The sequence below is a fragment of the Camelina sativa genome, chromosome 17, assembly GCF_030686135.1.
Source record: "Camelina sativa cultivar CO46 ecotype springtype chromosome 17, ASM3068613v1".
NCBI classification, from domain to species: Eukaryota; Viridiplantae; Streptophyta; class Magnoliopsida; order Brassicales; family Brassicaceae; genus Camelina; species Camelina sativa.
In genome coordinates, this window is record NC_141896.1 from 11,351,098 (window position 1) to 11,366,349 (window position 15,252).

Here is a 15,252-nt window from a genome sequence, read left to right on the forward strand (position 1 = left end):
CCACAACAAAGAGCATCGCTCTGCAGGGCATACAACCGATGTAAGCGTTCATCCTCAGCTCCATAACCTCCTCCGCCTCCAAGCTCTTCCAAAGGCACACATGGACTTGGTCACTGATCTCACTGATATATAGGTTTATAGCTTCAAATGTGTCTATATATATGCACGATATTTTACGTTGTGATTTGGTTTGCAATTTTTGTCGTTCTTCAGAAGGATTTATATCAGTATGTAGTTATTTTCTGTTTCGAAATAAGAAAAGTGATGTCATTTATAGCGAACAATTTATCAATTGGGCCATACATGGCACCCTTGTTTTTTTTCTTCTATTTCATGGAATTAAATAGTAAACCTTAAAAAAAGAAAAGTGTGTGTCATAGTTTACATTGTAAACTTTACAATACATATTTACCGAAAGCAAATATATATGATGATCGATCTATAGCTACATCAGTGAATTGAAACAATACGTAGAGAGTTATAACATTGTATCCGAGACGTCCATGCATGGCTAATCTTACAGACACAGAACAGTTAATCCGTAAACATGAGTCACAAATATTCAAAAATAATAACAATTAATAAAAAAAATTACATTATACTTTTTTTGCATAAAATATATAAAACAAAACGTTCGAAAATCAATTTTGCTATTACAGAAGAATTAGTAAAGTAAAAATAATAGATATTACAATTGATCTTAACCAAAAGGACAAAAAAATATATTTTTATTTTATTTTTGGAAATATCGAGAAATTCATATAGATTCGGATTGTAAAACTATTATTGATACAAGAATCGATAATAGAAATGAAATTTCCAGTTAACAACAAAAAAAAGAAGTAAAAACAAGGAAACTAATTAATAAAAAATTTACAATTGTCCAAAAAACTCTCTCAAGTGGTGATTACAATGGCGATCCTAGGGTTTTGACCCGATGAGATTTCTTCTTTCGCTGGATATGGGTCCAATTTGGGTCTCTGTATGGGGAGAGCAATGGTTTCACGGGCGGGTTTTTCTGGTTTTGAGGTTTTTGCTCTGGTTTTGGAAACAAGGGGATCCCAAGGGATTACGATTTGGTGGATCTGGGCTATCCCAATCTGGGAAAGGATGGGATCTTGGTGAGCGGGAGTTTTATTCGGGGAAGGTCGGATTGCTTGGAGACTGTACGGGATGTCGATGGGATTCTCTGTGGGTTTTTGTTTCCATGTCTGATTTTAATTATGCTGGGAAGGCGCGATCTGGTCTTTATGGAGATTATGTAGAATCGGGGGATGTTTGAAAAGGGTCGGATCCCTTGGGATTTAGTTTCCACCTGGTCAGGATCGGATCTCTTCTGATTGATATCACATATTTGTGGTGCGTTTATAGCTGGTATCGCTTGGGATATAAAGGGATACAGACACAAACGGGAGGAATACGGTTTCATTTTGCGTCCTCTTTTTCCTCTTGTTTCAGTGTTTCTGCTGCTCTCGGTTCAAAGCTGTTTGGTATTATCATGTCACAGAGTATTTTGTTGGGGAAGGATTCGGTGGTTTCGTCGGAGGAAGCGGTGCAACCACGAAGGCGGATAAAGATTCCGTATTTTGATAACTCAGACCTTATTGCTGGTTACTCAAAAACGGTGATCGGTCGCTGTTTCAATCCGCAAGTGCAGGATATGAAATCCTTGTTGATTGTGTTGCCAAGGATCTGGCAAGTGGAGGGGCGTGTAGCGGGAGCAGACTTGGGATCAGGAAAATTCCAATTTGATTTTGAGGAAGAATCGGATATTGTGGCGGTTTTGAAGATGGAACCCTTCCATTTTGATTCATGGATGGTCTCGTTGGTAAGATGGACACCAATGGTGGATCCGGCTTATCCGTCCTCTCTCCGGTTTTGGGTGCGTGTCTCAGATGTCCCCATTCAGTTTTGGGCTGTGCCAACATTTCATGGTATTGGTTCGGCATTGGGGATTGTTGATGAAGTGGATATCGACAGAGGGAGAGTGCGTGTTACTATCGACGGTCTCAAGCCTCTCTGTTTTGAGACTGATATCGAGTTTTATAATGGTGAAGTGACGATTGTCAAGCTCGATTATGAGCGTTTGTATGGTTGGTGCAAGGTCTGCTTCAGTTTGTGTCATGATGAGACTGTTTGTCCCAAGACCAAGCGGGTGACAGCGGGTGGTGAATGCATGGGGTCTAAGGCTACTCAGGATCAGGGGGAGTTCATGAGCTACAAGGGAGCGGTTCTGGTGGATGCACGGAGGGGTCCAGGTTTCACCAAATGGGGACACAAGGGATCCATGTATGGTGGTCCGAAGGCTAAAGCAGAGGCTTTTCAGGGTAGGACCTCTCGACATAAGGGGACTTCCTCTTCAGGGAGTTCACATGATCGGAGGCGTCAAGATGCGGAGGGGGGTCAGGTACGGCAACGGCAAGACAACATGGTAGCTTCGGTTCCAGAGACTATTAATCCACAGGTGGTGCAGAGTATGGGTTTGGTCCAGGATCCGGTACAGAAAGTGGTCAAGAAGGCCTTATTTCAAGATGTGAGTGCACCGGGGGTTCCCATAGGGTCCTCTACGGCTGTAGTTGGTGATGGTGGTGTAATGGAAGAGGGACAGATTGTGGATGCTCCAGCAGTTGATTTTGGGGAGGTCCCGGGGGTACGGTTGATGAGCAGGTGTTGGGTATTGCTCTTCTAGCTATGGGCTCTGCTGGGGATGGAATATCTCAAGTGGTTTTAGGTCTTCAAGATGCTCAACAGGAGCATTCGAGTGAGAAGATGTTGGTTGATGGGGACACACAGAGTGGTGACTTTGATGCTGGAATGGTTCCGAGTTGAAAAGCGCAGGATGCACAGGATGTGGGGGATGCGGAGGACGACCCAGACTTGTTTGATGATCTGGAGGAGGAGATGGGGGGTGCGGATGATGTTCAGGGAGAAGCGGTGGAGGTCTCTTCAACGTTGGTTACTGGGCAGAAGACTAGGCGTGGAAAGGGAACTTTGCTACGAGGGGTAAGTGCAAAAAAGAGGAATGCTCAGATGTTGCTTTCTCCGAGGAGGCGCCCCTCTCAAGGAGTGGGTGGTGGGGAGAGTGGTGTCGGCCCAAAGGCCCAGGAAGGGCCCAAGGGAGGGATAGGTGGGGCTAAGCCACCAAAACCAAAGTTTATTCCATGAATGTTTTGAGTTGGAATTGTCAGGGGTTGGGGAATAAGGCTACTATAGAGAATCTTAGAGATCTCTGGAATAAGCATAGGCTAGATTTTTTATTTCTTATGGAAACAAAAAAATCTTTTTCTTTTTTGGAAAAATTTGTAGGCCATTTTGGCTATAATAATTGAAAAACTGTAGAACCTGTTGGTTCAAGTGGTGGATTGGCTTTATTTTATAATAAAGATGATTTTGATGTTTCAATTTTGTATGAGTCTAATCGGTTAATTGATGTCGAAGCAGTTTATAAAGGACATATTATTCATTTATCTTTTGTATATGGAGATCCTGTGCCTCAAAAGAGGGATTTGGTTTGGGAAAGGCTGATGCGGATTAGTACGACTCGCTCTACTCCTTGGTTTATAATTGGGGATTTAAATGAATTAACCGGGAATCATGAGAAACGTGGGGGAAAACTCAGACATGCCTCCTCTTTTCTCTCTTTTAATGGAAATGATCCAGGACTGCGGTTTTGTGGAATTTCCCTATCTGGGAAATTATTTGTCTTGGCGAGGTTGGCGAGATAAGAAACCTATTCGGTGTCGCCTGGATAGGGCTTTGGGCAATGCGGATTGGCATGATCTTTTTCCAGATACGGTTACAGAATATATGCCGATGATAGCCTCGGATCATGCGCCTTTGGTTGCTACTTTGGGTGCCAAACAACCAAGGGGTCGTAGGGGTTTCATGTTTGACCGCCGATGGGTGGGAAAGGAGGGTTTAATGGATGCAATCTCGGCCGGTTGGCTGCGGGAGCAGAATAGGGGCTCCACTAGTTTTGCTGACAAGATTGTGAACTGTCGCCGAGAGATTTCACGATGGAGGAAACAGCAGGCTCCCTACGGGAGGGATTTGATTAAGGATCTTAAGAGACAGTTAGAGGTAGCGCAGGCTAATGATACCACGGGTCCGGAGGTCATTTCTGATCTCAATTCCCGGTTGCGTGAGGCCTGTAAGGATGAGGAGATTCATTAGTATCAGAAGAGTAGGAATCGATGGATGAGACTGGGGGACAAGAATACAAAGTATTTCCAGGCACAAACTAAGCAACGCCGGGCCCAGAATAGGATCGTGGGTTTGTTTGATAAACAGGGTATTTGGTCTACCGAGGAGCAAGATATTTGTGCCACGGCAGTGGCGTATTTTGAGGAGTTATTTGCTACAATCTCGCCGGGTAATTTTGAGGATGTTCTAAAGGAGGTTGAAACAGTTATTACGGATACGGATAATTTACGGTGAATGGCCCCAGCCACGGAGGCCGAGGTTAAAAAGGCCTTGTTTATGATGCATCCGGATAAAGCACCCGGCCCTGATGGTATGACAGCTCTGTTTTTTCAAAAGGCATGGAGTATTGTTAAAGAGGATCTTGTCTCAATGTTAAATCAGTTTTTTACTGAGGGTACTTTTGATACGGTTTTAAATCGTACGCATATCTGTCTTATTCCCAAGGTAACAAAGCCGACTCGGATGACAGAGATGAGGCCGATTAGTTTGTGCAATGTGGGGTATAAAATCATTTCAAAGGTTTTATGTCAACGGCTTAAGCGGTTGTTGCCTGGTCTCATCTCGGAGACGCAATCAGCCTTTGTTCCAGGTCGATTGATTTCGGATAATATCATGATCGCTGAGGAGATGTTTCATGGTTTGCGCACTAATAATTCATGTAAAAGTAAGTTTATGGCCATAAAGACGGATATGAGTAAGGCGTATGATAGAGTGGAGTGGGCTTTTGTTGAGGCTCTTTTACGAAAGATAGGGTTTGCGGATAAATGGATTTCGTGGATTATGTTCTGTATCTCTTCCGTTGAGTACAGGGTTCTTCTTAATGGTCAACCCAATGGGCTGATAGTCCCAGAAAGGGGTTTGAGACAGGGCGATCCGCTTTCTCATTACATTTTTATCTTGTGTACGGAGGTTCTGATTGCTAATATTCGGAAGGCGGAGGAGGAAAAGAAGATTACTGGTATAAATGTGGCAAATAAGTGTCCGGCAATTACGCATTTGCTGTTTGTGGACGACAATCTTTTTTTCTGTAAGGTTGATAGAGCTCAATGTGGGATTGTGTTGGATATTCTAAAACAGTACGGGGCTGCCTCGGGTCACCAGATAAATTTTGAGAAGTCTTCAGTTCAGTTTGGACATAAGGTCAATGACCAGGCCAAGGTGGAGATGCAGGGTGTTCTTGGTATCACTAATGTAGGGGGCATGGGATCGTATTTGGGACTTCCGGAAAGTTTGGGGGGATCGAAAACACAGGTTTTCTCCTTTGTTCGGGATCGGTTGCAGAACCGGACAACTGGTTGGTCAGCGAAACTGATGTCAAAAGGAGGAAAGGAGGTGATGATTAAGTCGGTTGCGACTGCGGTACCGATATTTGTGATGTCTTGTTTTCGACTACCAAAAACGATAACATCCAAATTAACGAGTGCGATGGCAAACTTTTGGTGGAGCTCTAATGGACAGTCTAGGGGTATGCATTGGATAGCTTGGGAGAAGCTTTGTTGGAGCAAGCAGTTGGGTGGGTTGGAATTTAGGAGTGTGGATGATTTTAACACGGCTTTGTTGGCCAAGCAGTTATGGAGATTGATAGATGTCCGGACTCTCTGTTTGCTCGGGTTTTTAAGAGTAGGTATTACCGAAATTCAAATCCTATGGAACCCCTACGGTCATACTCTCCTTCTTATGGTTGGAGGAGTATTGTTCCAGCTAGATGTCTGGTAAACAAAGGGCTTATTAAAAGGGTTGGCTCAGGGGACTCCATTTATATATGGCAGGATCCCTGGGTTCCAGCTCAATTCCCGAGACCAGCTTTAAGTAATGGTCCTTGTCTGGATCCAGAACTTCGATTGACTCATTTGATCAATCGCCACACAAACTCTTGGCACAGGGATCTGCTCTATGAGCATTTTGATCCCGTAGATGCCGCTTTGATAGAAGCTTTGCCTTTAAGTAATTGTTCCAGGGCAGATTACTTAGGTTGGCACTTTACTAAGCATGGTAAGTATACGGTAATATCAGGTTATGAGGTGGCGTGTTATGCGACCCCGAATACCTTTCAACCTACTGGGGCGGGGCCAGAGTTAACCCCTCTTTTGGCTAAGATTTGGAAGGTTCCATGTCCACCCAAATTGCATCACTTTATCTGGCAAGTATTGACGGGTTGTATTTTGGTATCGGCGAATTTAAAACATCGAGGGATAGATTGTGATGTTGACTGTGCACGTTGTGGGGCCGATGCGGAAGATATAAATCACGCTATTTTTGTGTGTCCACCGGCTCGCCAGGTTTGGGCTTTAGCGAATGTTCCGGTAGGACCGCAACTTTTCCCCACAGAGTCAGTTTATGCTAATGTGGATCATTTCTTGGGTTCAACAAACCCGGGTTCACAGGTCGCCGCGTTTCCTTGGATAATGTGATATATTTGGAAAGCACGGAATGCTCGAGTTTTCGAGAACCAGGTTGAACAACCTGTTGAGGTTGTTCGGGTGGCGATAGGTGAAGCTGAGACTTGGCAGCAGGCACAGGTGGAGACAGATCTGGATGAGCTTCAGTCCTCCCCTAGTGTATTGTCTGCTGGGCCGCAGACCCATACTTTTTCTCTCCTGCCGTTTTTTTCCGGGCATCGGTGTTTCCTGGACGGTTCTTGGAAAGAAACTGATATTTTTGCAGGTGCAGGTTGGGTTTGTACTTCCTCACAAGGATCAATCCCGATTCTCGGTGCCACCAATTTCCAGCGTAGTTTGTCCCCTTTACATGCAAAAGTCGAAGCTTTCATTTGGGCGATGCGGTGCATGATTGGGCACGATTTCCGGGAGGTGGTGTTTTATACGGACTGCTCCGATTTGGTGAAGATGGTGTCTTCGCCTCAGGATTGGCCCGCCTTCGCAACATACCTAGATGACATCAAGACTGATAGGGAGGAGTTCTCTTCTTTTGCTTTGGTTCAGGTACCTAGAAATGCAAATGTTCGTGCGGATTCGTTGGCTCGTCGAGCGCGCTCTTCTCCACAGCATGTTAAGTTTGTAAACGTTTTTCCTCTAAATTGGCTCACTTGAGTTAATTTCTTTATTGTTGAAAAAAAAAAAAGGTATAAACAAAAATGGGTGAGTTACTAGAATATTGCATAAAAGCTTCCTTATTACAAAAGTAACATACAATTGTTTGTTATTACTAGACTAACACATTGTACCTATACTACCCCTGAAACTAGTGTTGGGAAAAAACGTAATTACGGCTAATGCCATTAGAAAAAAAAAACATTGGAAGTAGGGACTAAGTCTACCGATCCTTTGATGGTAGATTTATACACGTGGACTGATTAAAGGTGTACATCAGATATTTTTGGTACACTTAGTTGTAGTGCTGGTACACTTTGCCGTCGACGTAGATGGTACACTTAGTTGTAGTATAGGTACACTTATCGGTGGACGTATATGTGTATCAAAGTGTACCAAAAATATCTGATGTACATCTTCAACAGTCAATATGACCCAAAAGATATTTATGGTAGACTAATAGCCTGTTGTGACAGATTTATTCGACAGCCTTCTCTCGTTTCAGATATTTTTGGTATACTTGTTTGTTTTTTTGAAATAGTTTTCGGAGTGTGATGGTAGGTTTCTTGTCCGTGGTAGATTTAGTAAGCATTTTTGACAGCTGTAAAGTCTTACCAGAATAACACGAATTTGTTTGAGCTGTCAAAGACAGTCTAGCGTTGCGATAGACTTATTGGAGGTAGATCTAAACACGTTTGCTGTTCTTCCGATTAATGGTGTTCATGTAATAACGTTTGTAGCAGATTCATCAATCGTATTCTGTTTGTCGGCCGGAGCAAACGTCTTTTTCCTACTCTGTTTCGTTAATCTTTCCTCTGGGTTCATCCATGGAAGAGCTAGATATATGTTCGGAAATCTATATAACTCACTTTTTATAGGTTTTTAATTTAAAAATCAGATGTTGAGATAAAAATCTATAATAGTTGAGTAAAAACCCCACAAGTGAAACCAAAAAAATAGACATAAGTCGTGAAAAAATAAAGTGAGGCAGGGAAAATTAGGGTTTTCAGTCGTATGTTAGAGGTAGAAGACGAGGATATTATGGTAATTTTGGGTCCATTAAACCTAAAATCGAACGTGTACGTACATATAAACGTGTAGGTACATATGAACGCATACGTACACAAGTTATGAATGCATACGTACATATGAACACAAATTCGACTCCAGAGAACCGCCGCTCTGCAACACACGTCCCAGCCACCGTGGATGCGTCACTGCCGCGTTGCTTGTCAGAAACCCACCGCTGCGCTGACGGGAGTGAAAGATTGCTCACTCTTGTTGTTGCTACTCCGACGATAACTCAGACAAAAAACTAGATCTGAAACTTTGTTCTGAGAGAGCAAGTGAACCCAAATTTTGTCAATCTGATGTTTTTTACCAACTCAAATTTGATCTAAAACTAGATCTGAAACTTTGTTCTGATCTAAAAACTAGATCTGAAACTACGTCAATCTGATATTTTTTACCAACCCAAATTTAAGAGAATCCCAACAAAATGAGAATGATTCTTCAAAGTTTTTTGTTTCTTTCTCTTGATAATCAAAGACAAATTTAGTTAGAAATGGCATAAAACGTAATAAAACACACAACTCAGGTCTAGAAGTAATTTGCAAACTTTTATGTGTTATTCTAGTAAGACAGAAATCTCAACGTGTTAGTCTAGTAATAAACCTATTTTTATGTAATATTCTAGGTAATTTCTCAACAAAAATTCCACAAAAATAATAGTAACGGTGTGCCTCTAGAGACAGACAGACAGTGCCAAAGCCAACCCTGAGCAAAGGGAATTTTCTGTTGAATTTTCAACGTTGATATGATACTCCTTTTTGGCTTTGAATGGGAGGACAGAAAAATAGCAGATCACCCTTTAATGCAGTTTTCCTATCACTAAGTTACCATTCAAGAAATTTTTTGCTTAAAAAAATTAATGCAGATGAACTGTGTGCAGTTCAAATTTTTTTGTCTTTTTATGGTAATTGCAGGAGAAATACATGCAGATCTGGTCTACAGCTTTTTTGATGCTGTTCATCCTTGATCTGCATTTGAACTGCCAAATTTTTGATATACTTTTATTCTGTTTGGTCTGCTTGAACCACTTGATCTGCTGTGCATTACATGCTTTCTCCATTCAAACCCTTTATATTTATGTGTGGATGTGTGTGTTGGAGTCTTGGTCTTTTCGTGTCTGCTCTCTCTCTTACAATTCTTAACGTATCTTATCAATTTGAAACGTCCGGCTACTTTAATCCCATATTGTAAAAGCTGGAATTTGTTTTACTTTGCCATTTTAAAACTTTTTTTTCTTTTTGTTATTAGTTTTTTGTTTTAATGGGTTTCGATGTTAGACTTTTTTTGTAATTAGTTACAACTTACAACTTTTACAAATGTTTATTGCTTGCTATAATTTAGTGAATACTTCAGTTTTACTGTGAAACCATTTCTTTTACAACAAAAATTAGAATAAGAAAAGATGAAAAAAATATCGTAAAATATTTGATTTTGTGGCATACAAAATTCGGTTTAACATAAACGTCCTTAGATATGTTATATGAAAATACAAATAAATAAAAGATAGTATGTACATTTCAAAACTCGTAGAATTTTTTTCACTCTAAGTAATGATCTGATCTATTTACTGAAATGAAAAGAAATACGAATATTATATATATATAAACACGTTAAAAACTCTCAGGTCAAGTGTCAACAGTCAACTCCCTTATTTCGTTATTGAGGAAAAACCCCATAGTAAAAGGAGGGATGATCAAGATATGATAACCAAATTGGTTTGTTTTAGTTTTAATTTTAATACGCATTTTTAACTTAACTGAATTTGGATGAACAATTTCAAAATTTAAAGATCATGTAGTTTTGGATCGAAAATTAATCTTTGTGTGGTTCTGCGCTGAAAAATTAATAATTAGGTTTCTACAATTTCAAATATAAAGGCCTAAAATTGATGTGGTCTGAAAAAAGAAATCAAAACTTCATGTGCACCTAAGATCGATCACCCCTAAAGGAGTGTAGAATTGCAAAGCTGCCCAGCGTAAATTATGGATTAATGATATCCATGCAAATTTGTGATGCAAATTAAATTAGTTCAAATTAAAAGAGTTATTTATTAAGATGGCGTCTTAGACATTCTCTTCGATCCATGCCATTTCTTCTTCGTACGGACTACGCTCTTGGCGTTCAAACTAAAATATCTTTTACATATCAATATTCATGTTGATTTTACTAGTAAAAGATATGTTTTTCTTTTTTTTTTTGGTATCATAGTAAAAAATACAGTATGTTGATAATATTAATTAAATGAATTGATCCAACATGGTATGTGAATATTTAAGTAGTTTCGCAAGTATAAGTCAGATAACATATATACGTGGGGTTTGCAGGAATCAAAGTTTATATTAGGAGGGCCTAAATGAAGCTCTTAAGATGCTAAAACGAATGGAATCGAGAGGTTGCGTGGTAAACGTGATTGATTACTCACTACAATGCTTAGTGGTCGGTTTACAGATGCCGAATAATTTGGACAGTTGTTTAACCTGGTTACATAAATTATGAATTTTCAGCACTATGTGCACAAAGAGAAACCATAACGCATTGAGAGATATCAAGATATGTTAGATCTTAAATTTTGGAAGAGCGTAATAAGAAATAATATTACACCAAAACTTACATAATTGGGAATGAAGGCATAAGGTGTCAATCCATAAAGAAATTATATAATCAAATAGATATAGATAATTATAATAAGAAATTTATTTAATATTCATTGTGAGATCTGACTAATAAGCCCGATCTATTACAATTAGAGCATACGATTATTCAAAAATCCAAATAGTAATGAAGAGGTAAACATTATATACCTCATAGATACCCTAAAGCATACGAAAGATTAATAGCAGCCTGAACTATCGTTTCCAAACAAGAGACGAACATGATGAAGCAACCACATCCCAACATCTTCCCTGATAGGCTGATACAGCTTCAACTAAAAATTATGACAACAAAGAAAGATAGCTTCTTATTATGAGTGTGGGGAAATGCTTGCATGGGTGATCAATTTATAGTAAAACCATGCATAGATGGATTAGATGAAATCAGACTGTTAAAATTCTTTTTTATCTTCTCGTGAGTCGTCGGAGAGTAATAAAGGACATGCAGTCAATTTGAAGATGAATGATTCTGAATTTGGAACGTTTTGTCAAAAATTTGCGTAGAACCAATTTGGGCTTAAACTCAAATTGTATAGTATTAACTAATTGTTGTGGTCCAATATTCAGACAGTTTAAATAATAATAATGTACTTGCTCTACAAACGTGTAAATATGAACGTGGGACGAGTAGTCTTACATACTTGCCGTGTAAATTTAAATGGCCATGCATGTTTGGTCCGTGTCAATATACAAGGCGTTAATAAAGAAAGTGATTGACAACGAAGTTGAGGAAACAAAGCTTGTCGGTGTGGAACCTTCCATGACTACAAAGTCTACAATATTAGGGTTCTGAAACTTCTGGTCTGAGTCTCTCATGCATGACTCCAATTATGTCATGGCAAATTCTAGTTCTTAACGACTCTGACCTTTGAAAATTACATAAAGTTTTGAGAAAAAAGAATAACCCGTTTTTCAGTAAATAGTACATAACAGTTTATTTTCGTTAGAAAAATTGCAAAAAGAAGAATTCGAGAGAATTGCTTTAGCTAGGAATCTCCGATCGAATATATAGTTGGTATGCCTAAATTATATATTATATAACTGACGAAAAACGATACGTTATCTTGCTTATAGAAAACATAATAAATTATAGATCCTTTATAAACTATAGTCTATAAATAAAATTATATATAGACTTTTTTTTGTGCAAAAAATTATATAGACTCTAAAAAGTCTATAAGTTTGACGAATTAAGAAGAAACAGGCACATGACATCTACCTTGAGGAAGAAAACGGTTTGGTTAGGAATGTTGGAGTTGACCGGTAGACAAGTTTCGCTTATAAACATACAAACAAAAAAAGAAAACAAATCCGGTCTCTTATAGAGAAGACTTGTTAAATCAAATATCATTAGTAACTGCAAAATATGGCGAACACTTGAGTAGAAGCCAAAAATGTTGGGACTTTTCTACGGAATTTTCAAAGTTCATATAAGATTCAATCCTTTTTATAGATGGCTGAGTGTTCGGGTCTTCGTCAAATGGTATTTCGTCTCTATCTTACAATTATTAACATATCATATCATTTTGAACGTCCGACTAATTTTTTTGATCAACCATTGGAGCACAACAAGCCGGCACTAAGATCATTTCACATCCGACTATTCTTTTCTCAAGTCAATTAATGTCAATCATTTTTTTGTTAAAAAAAAATATATTTACTTTCTGTTTAACATTATAATACTTTTTGCCTATTTTTTACATCACATTATAATATATATACTTGGTAGTTTGAAGATGACTGATGGCATAAGTGGTATTTGCGGTAATTTTATTTTGGAGGAATAAAATTTTATATTAGGAGGGCCTAAATGAAGCTCTTAAGATGCTAAAACGAATGGAATCGAGAGGTTTTGTAGTAAACGTACGTGATTGATTACTCACTACAATACTCAGTGGTCGGTTTTCAAATGTCGTATAATTAATTAGGACAGATGTTTAACCTGGTTCCATAAATTATGAAATTTCAGCACTAGGTGCAAACAGAGAAACCATAGCGCATTGAGATATATCAAGATATGTTAAATTTTAAATGTTGGAAGAGCGTAGGAAACAAACAATACTAAACGTTACATAATTGGGTGTGTACGTAAGCATATATAAGGTGTCAATCACAAAGAGGAATATATGAAATGGAGTAATTAAATAGATATAGGAAATAAGAACCAAGATTTATTTAATAAATTATTGTGAGATCTGACTAATAAGCCCGATCTATTACAATTAGGACATACGATTATTCAAAAATACAAATAGTAATTAAGAGGTAAACATTATATACCTCATAGATACCCTAAAGCAGACGCAAGATTAATAGCAGCATGAATTATCGTTGCCAAACTTGATACGATCATGATGAAGCAACCCCATCCAAACATCTCCCCGGATACTTACAAAATCAGCTTCAACTAAAAATTATGAGAAAGATACAGCTTCTTATTATGAGTGAGTGTGGAGAAAATGCTTTTCATGGGTGATCAATTTATAGTAAAACCATGCATACATGATATTAGACTGTTGAAATTCTTTTTATCTTCTCGTGAGTCGGAAAGTAATAAAAGACAGTCAAATTTAAAGGTTTAAATGATTCAGAATTTGGAACGTTTTGTCATGAATTTACGTATAACACAATTTGGGCTTAAACTCAAATTGTATATGAACTAATTGTTGTGGCCCAATCATTCACGTACACTACAAACAGACAATTTAAATAATAATTTACTTGCTCTAAAATCGTGTAAATATGAACGTGGGACGAGTAGTCTTACTTAGTTGCCGTGTAAATTTAAATGGCCATGCATGACAACGAAATTGAGGAAACAAAGAAAGTGCTTGACAACGAAATTGAGGAAACAAAGCTTGTCGGTGTGGAACCTTCCATGACTACAGCATTAGGGTTCTAAAACTTTTGTTCACTCATGCATAGGACTCCAAATATGTCATGGCCAATTCTAGTTCTTAACGACTTCAGTCTTCAGACCTTAATTATTTAACGTCTTGAGAAAAAAGATATAACCCGTTTTTCAGAAATTTTTACATAACATCTTCTTTTCGTATAGAAAATTGCAAAAAGAAGAATTAGGGAGAATTGCTTTAGGAATTACTGATCGAATATATTTAGTTGGTAAGCCTAAATTATACATTAGTATAACAGACAAAAAACGATACGTTATCTTGCTTATAAAAACATAATAAATTATAATTTTTTTTTATAAACTATAGTCTATAGTCACAGTTTCAAATAACAAAAATTATATCTTGATTCTAGATTGAAGTTGATCGAGGGAACAAAAAGTCTACAAGTTTGACGAATTAAGAAGAAACAGGCACATCTACCTTGACGAAGAAAACGGTTTGGTTAGGAATGCTAGAGTTGACCGGTAGACATGTTTCGCTTATGAACATACAAACAAAAAAAAAGGAAAACAAATCCGGTCTCTTATTATAGAGTAGACTTGTTAAATCAAATAACTTCCAACAAAAACGAATAGTTTCCTTCGACGAGTATGATACCGCGTGGAGCATTAAAGTTAACGATGGGCCATTATGATTGCCTATTAACTACTAATCTTAGGGGTTTGTATCATTTCAGCTTATCAAGGGATCTTAATTAGGAGTCAGTACTAGAAAGAGATCTTCAAAAATTAGGAGTCAGTACTAGAAAGAGATCTTCAAAAATTTCTGATTAAAACCTTTGGATTACACACCCACACGTTCACACTTTCTTATTTTCCAATATAAAAATCTTGTTCATAATATTCTATTCATACGTTTTTTTGTATATAATCCACAACCATATTTATATGGATTACATTTTCCCGAAAGATCCGGTAGCGGTTGAGTTTGACAATTCTAAATAAGTATTTGCCGAACCGAAACACTAACACATATTTATTTCACGCCACATTTTATAGATATTGGTTCTTTTTTTTCTTTCTTTATATGATGTTAGGATACCGCTAAGGAATTGATTATTTTGTTCCTCTAACTTCGTGACTTTTAAAACAACATTCCGAAGTTGTTGTTGACACATTCGAATTACCTAGTCACCTTTTTCTTTGTATATATGTGAATCCATATTATTATTATTATTTTTGCCCAAAATCATAACGGAAAAAAGAGAAAAAAGACCAAGTCAAAGATAATGTCAACCCCACCACCAGCCAAACAAAACTTAGTTCAAGGCACAACAAGTCTTTATAAGGAAAATTTTGAAAAACATGCAATGACCAAATTGTCCTTCTCTACTATGTATCCTTTCATCTCAACAGGAAGGGT

At 38.1% G+C, this 15,252-nt stretch overlaps 2 protein-coding genes across 2 annotated transcripts; both read left to right on the plus strand.

Annotated features, from left to right (window-relative positions):
* The first annotated feature begins 3,594 nt into the window (after positions 1 to 3,594).
* LOC104759400 (uncharacterized) lies at positions 3,595 to 4,173 on the plus strand. The gene has a single exon (XM_010482333.2). The coding sequence runs from the start codon at positions 3,595 to 3,597 to the stop codon at positions 4,171 to 4,173; it is 579 nt and encodes a 192-aa protein (XP_010480635.2).
* A 264-nt stretch (positions 4,174 to 4,437) lies between these two features.
* On the plus strand, positions 4,438 to 7,253 carry LOC104759401 (uncharacterized). Its single transcript, XM_087496470.1, has 3 exons — positions 4,438 to 5,668; positions 5,773 to 6,587; positions 6,657 to 7,253. Exons 1-3 carry the CDS (start codon positions 4,438 to 4,440, stop codon positions 7,251 to 7,253), a joined length of 2,643 nt encoding a protein of 880 aa, XP_087352596.1.
* The last annotated feature ends 7,999 nt before the right edge of the window (positions 7,254 to 15,252 follow it).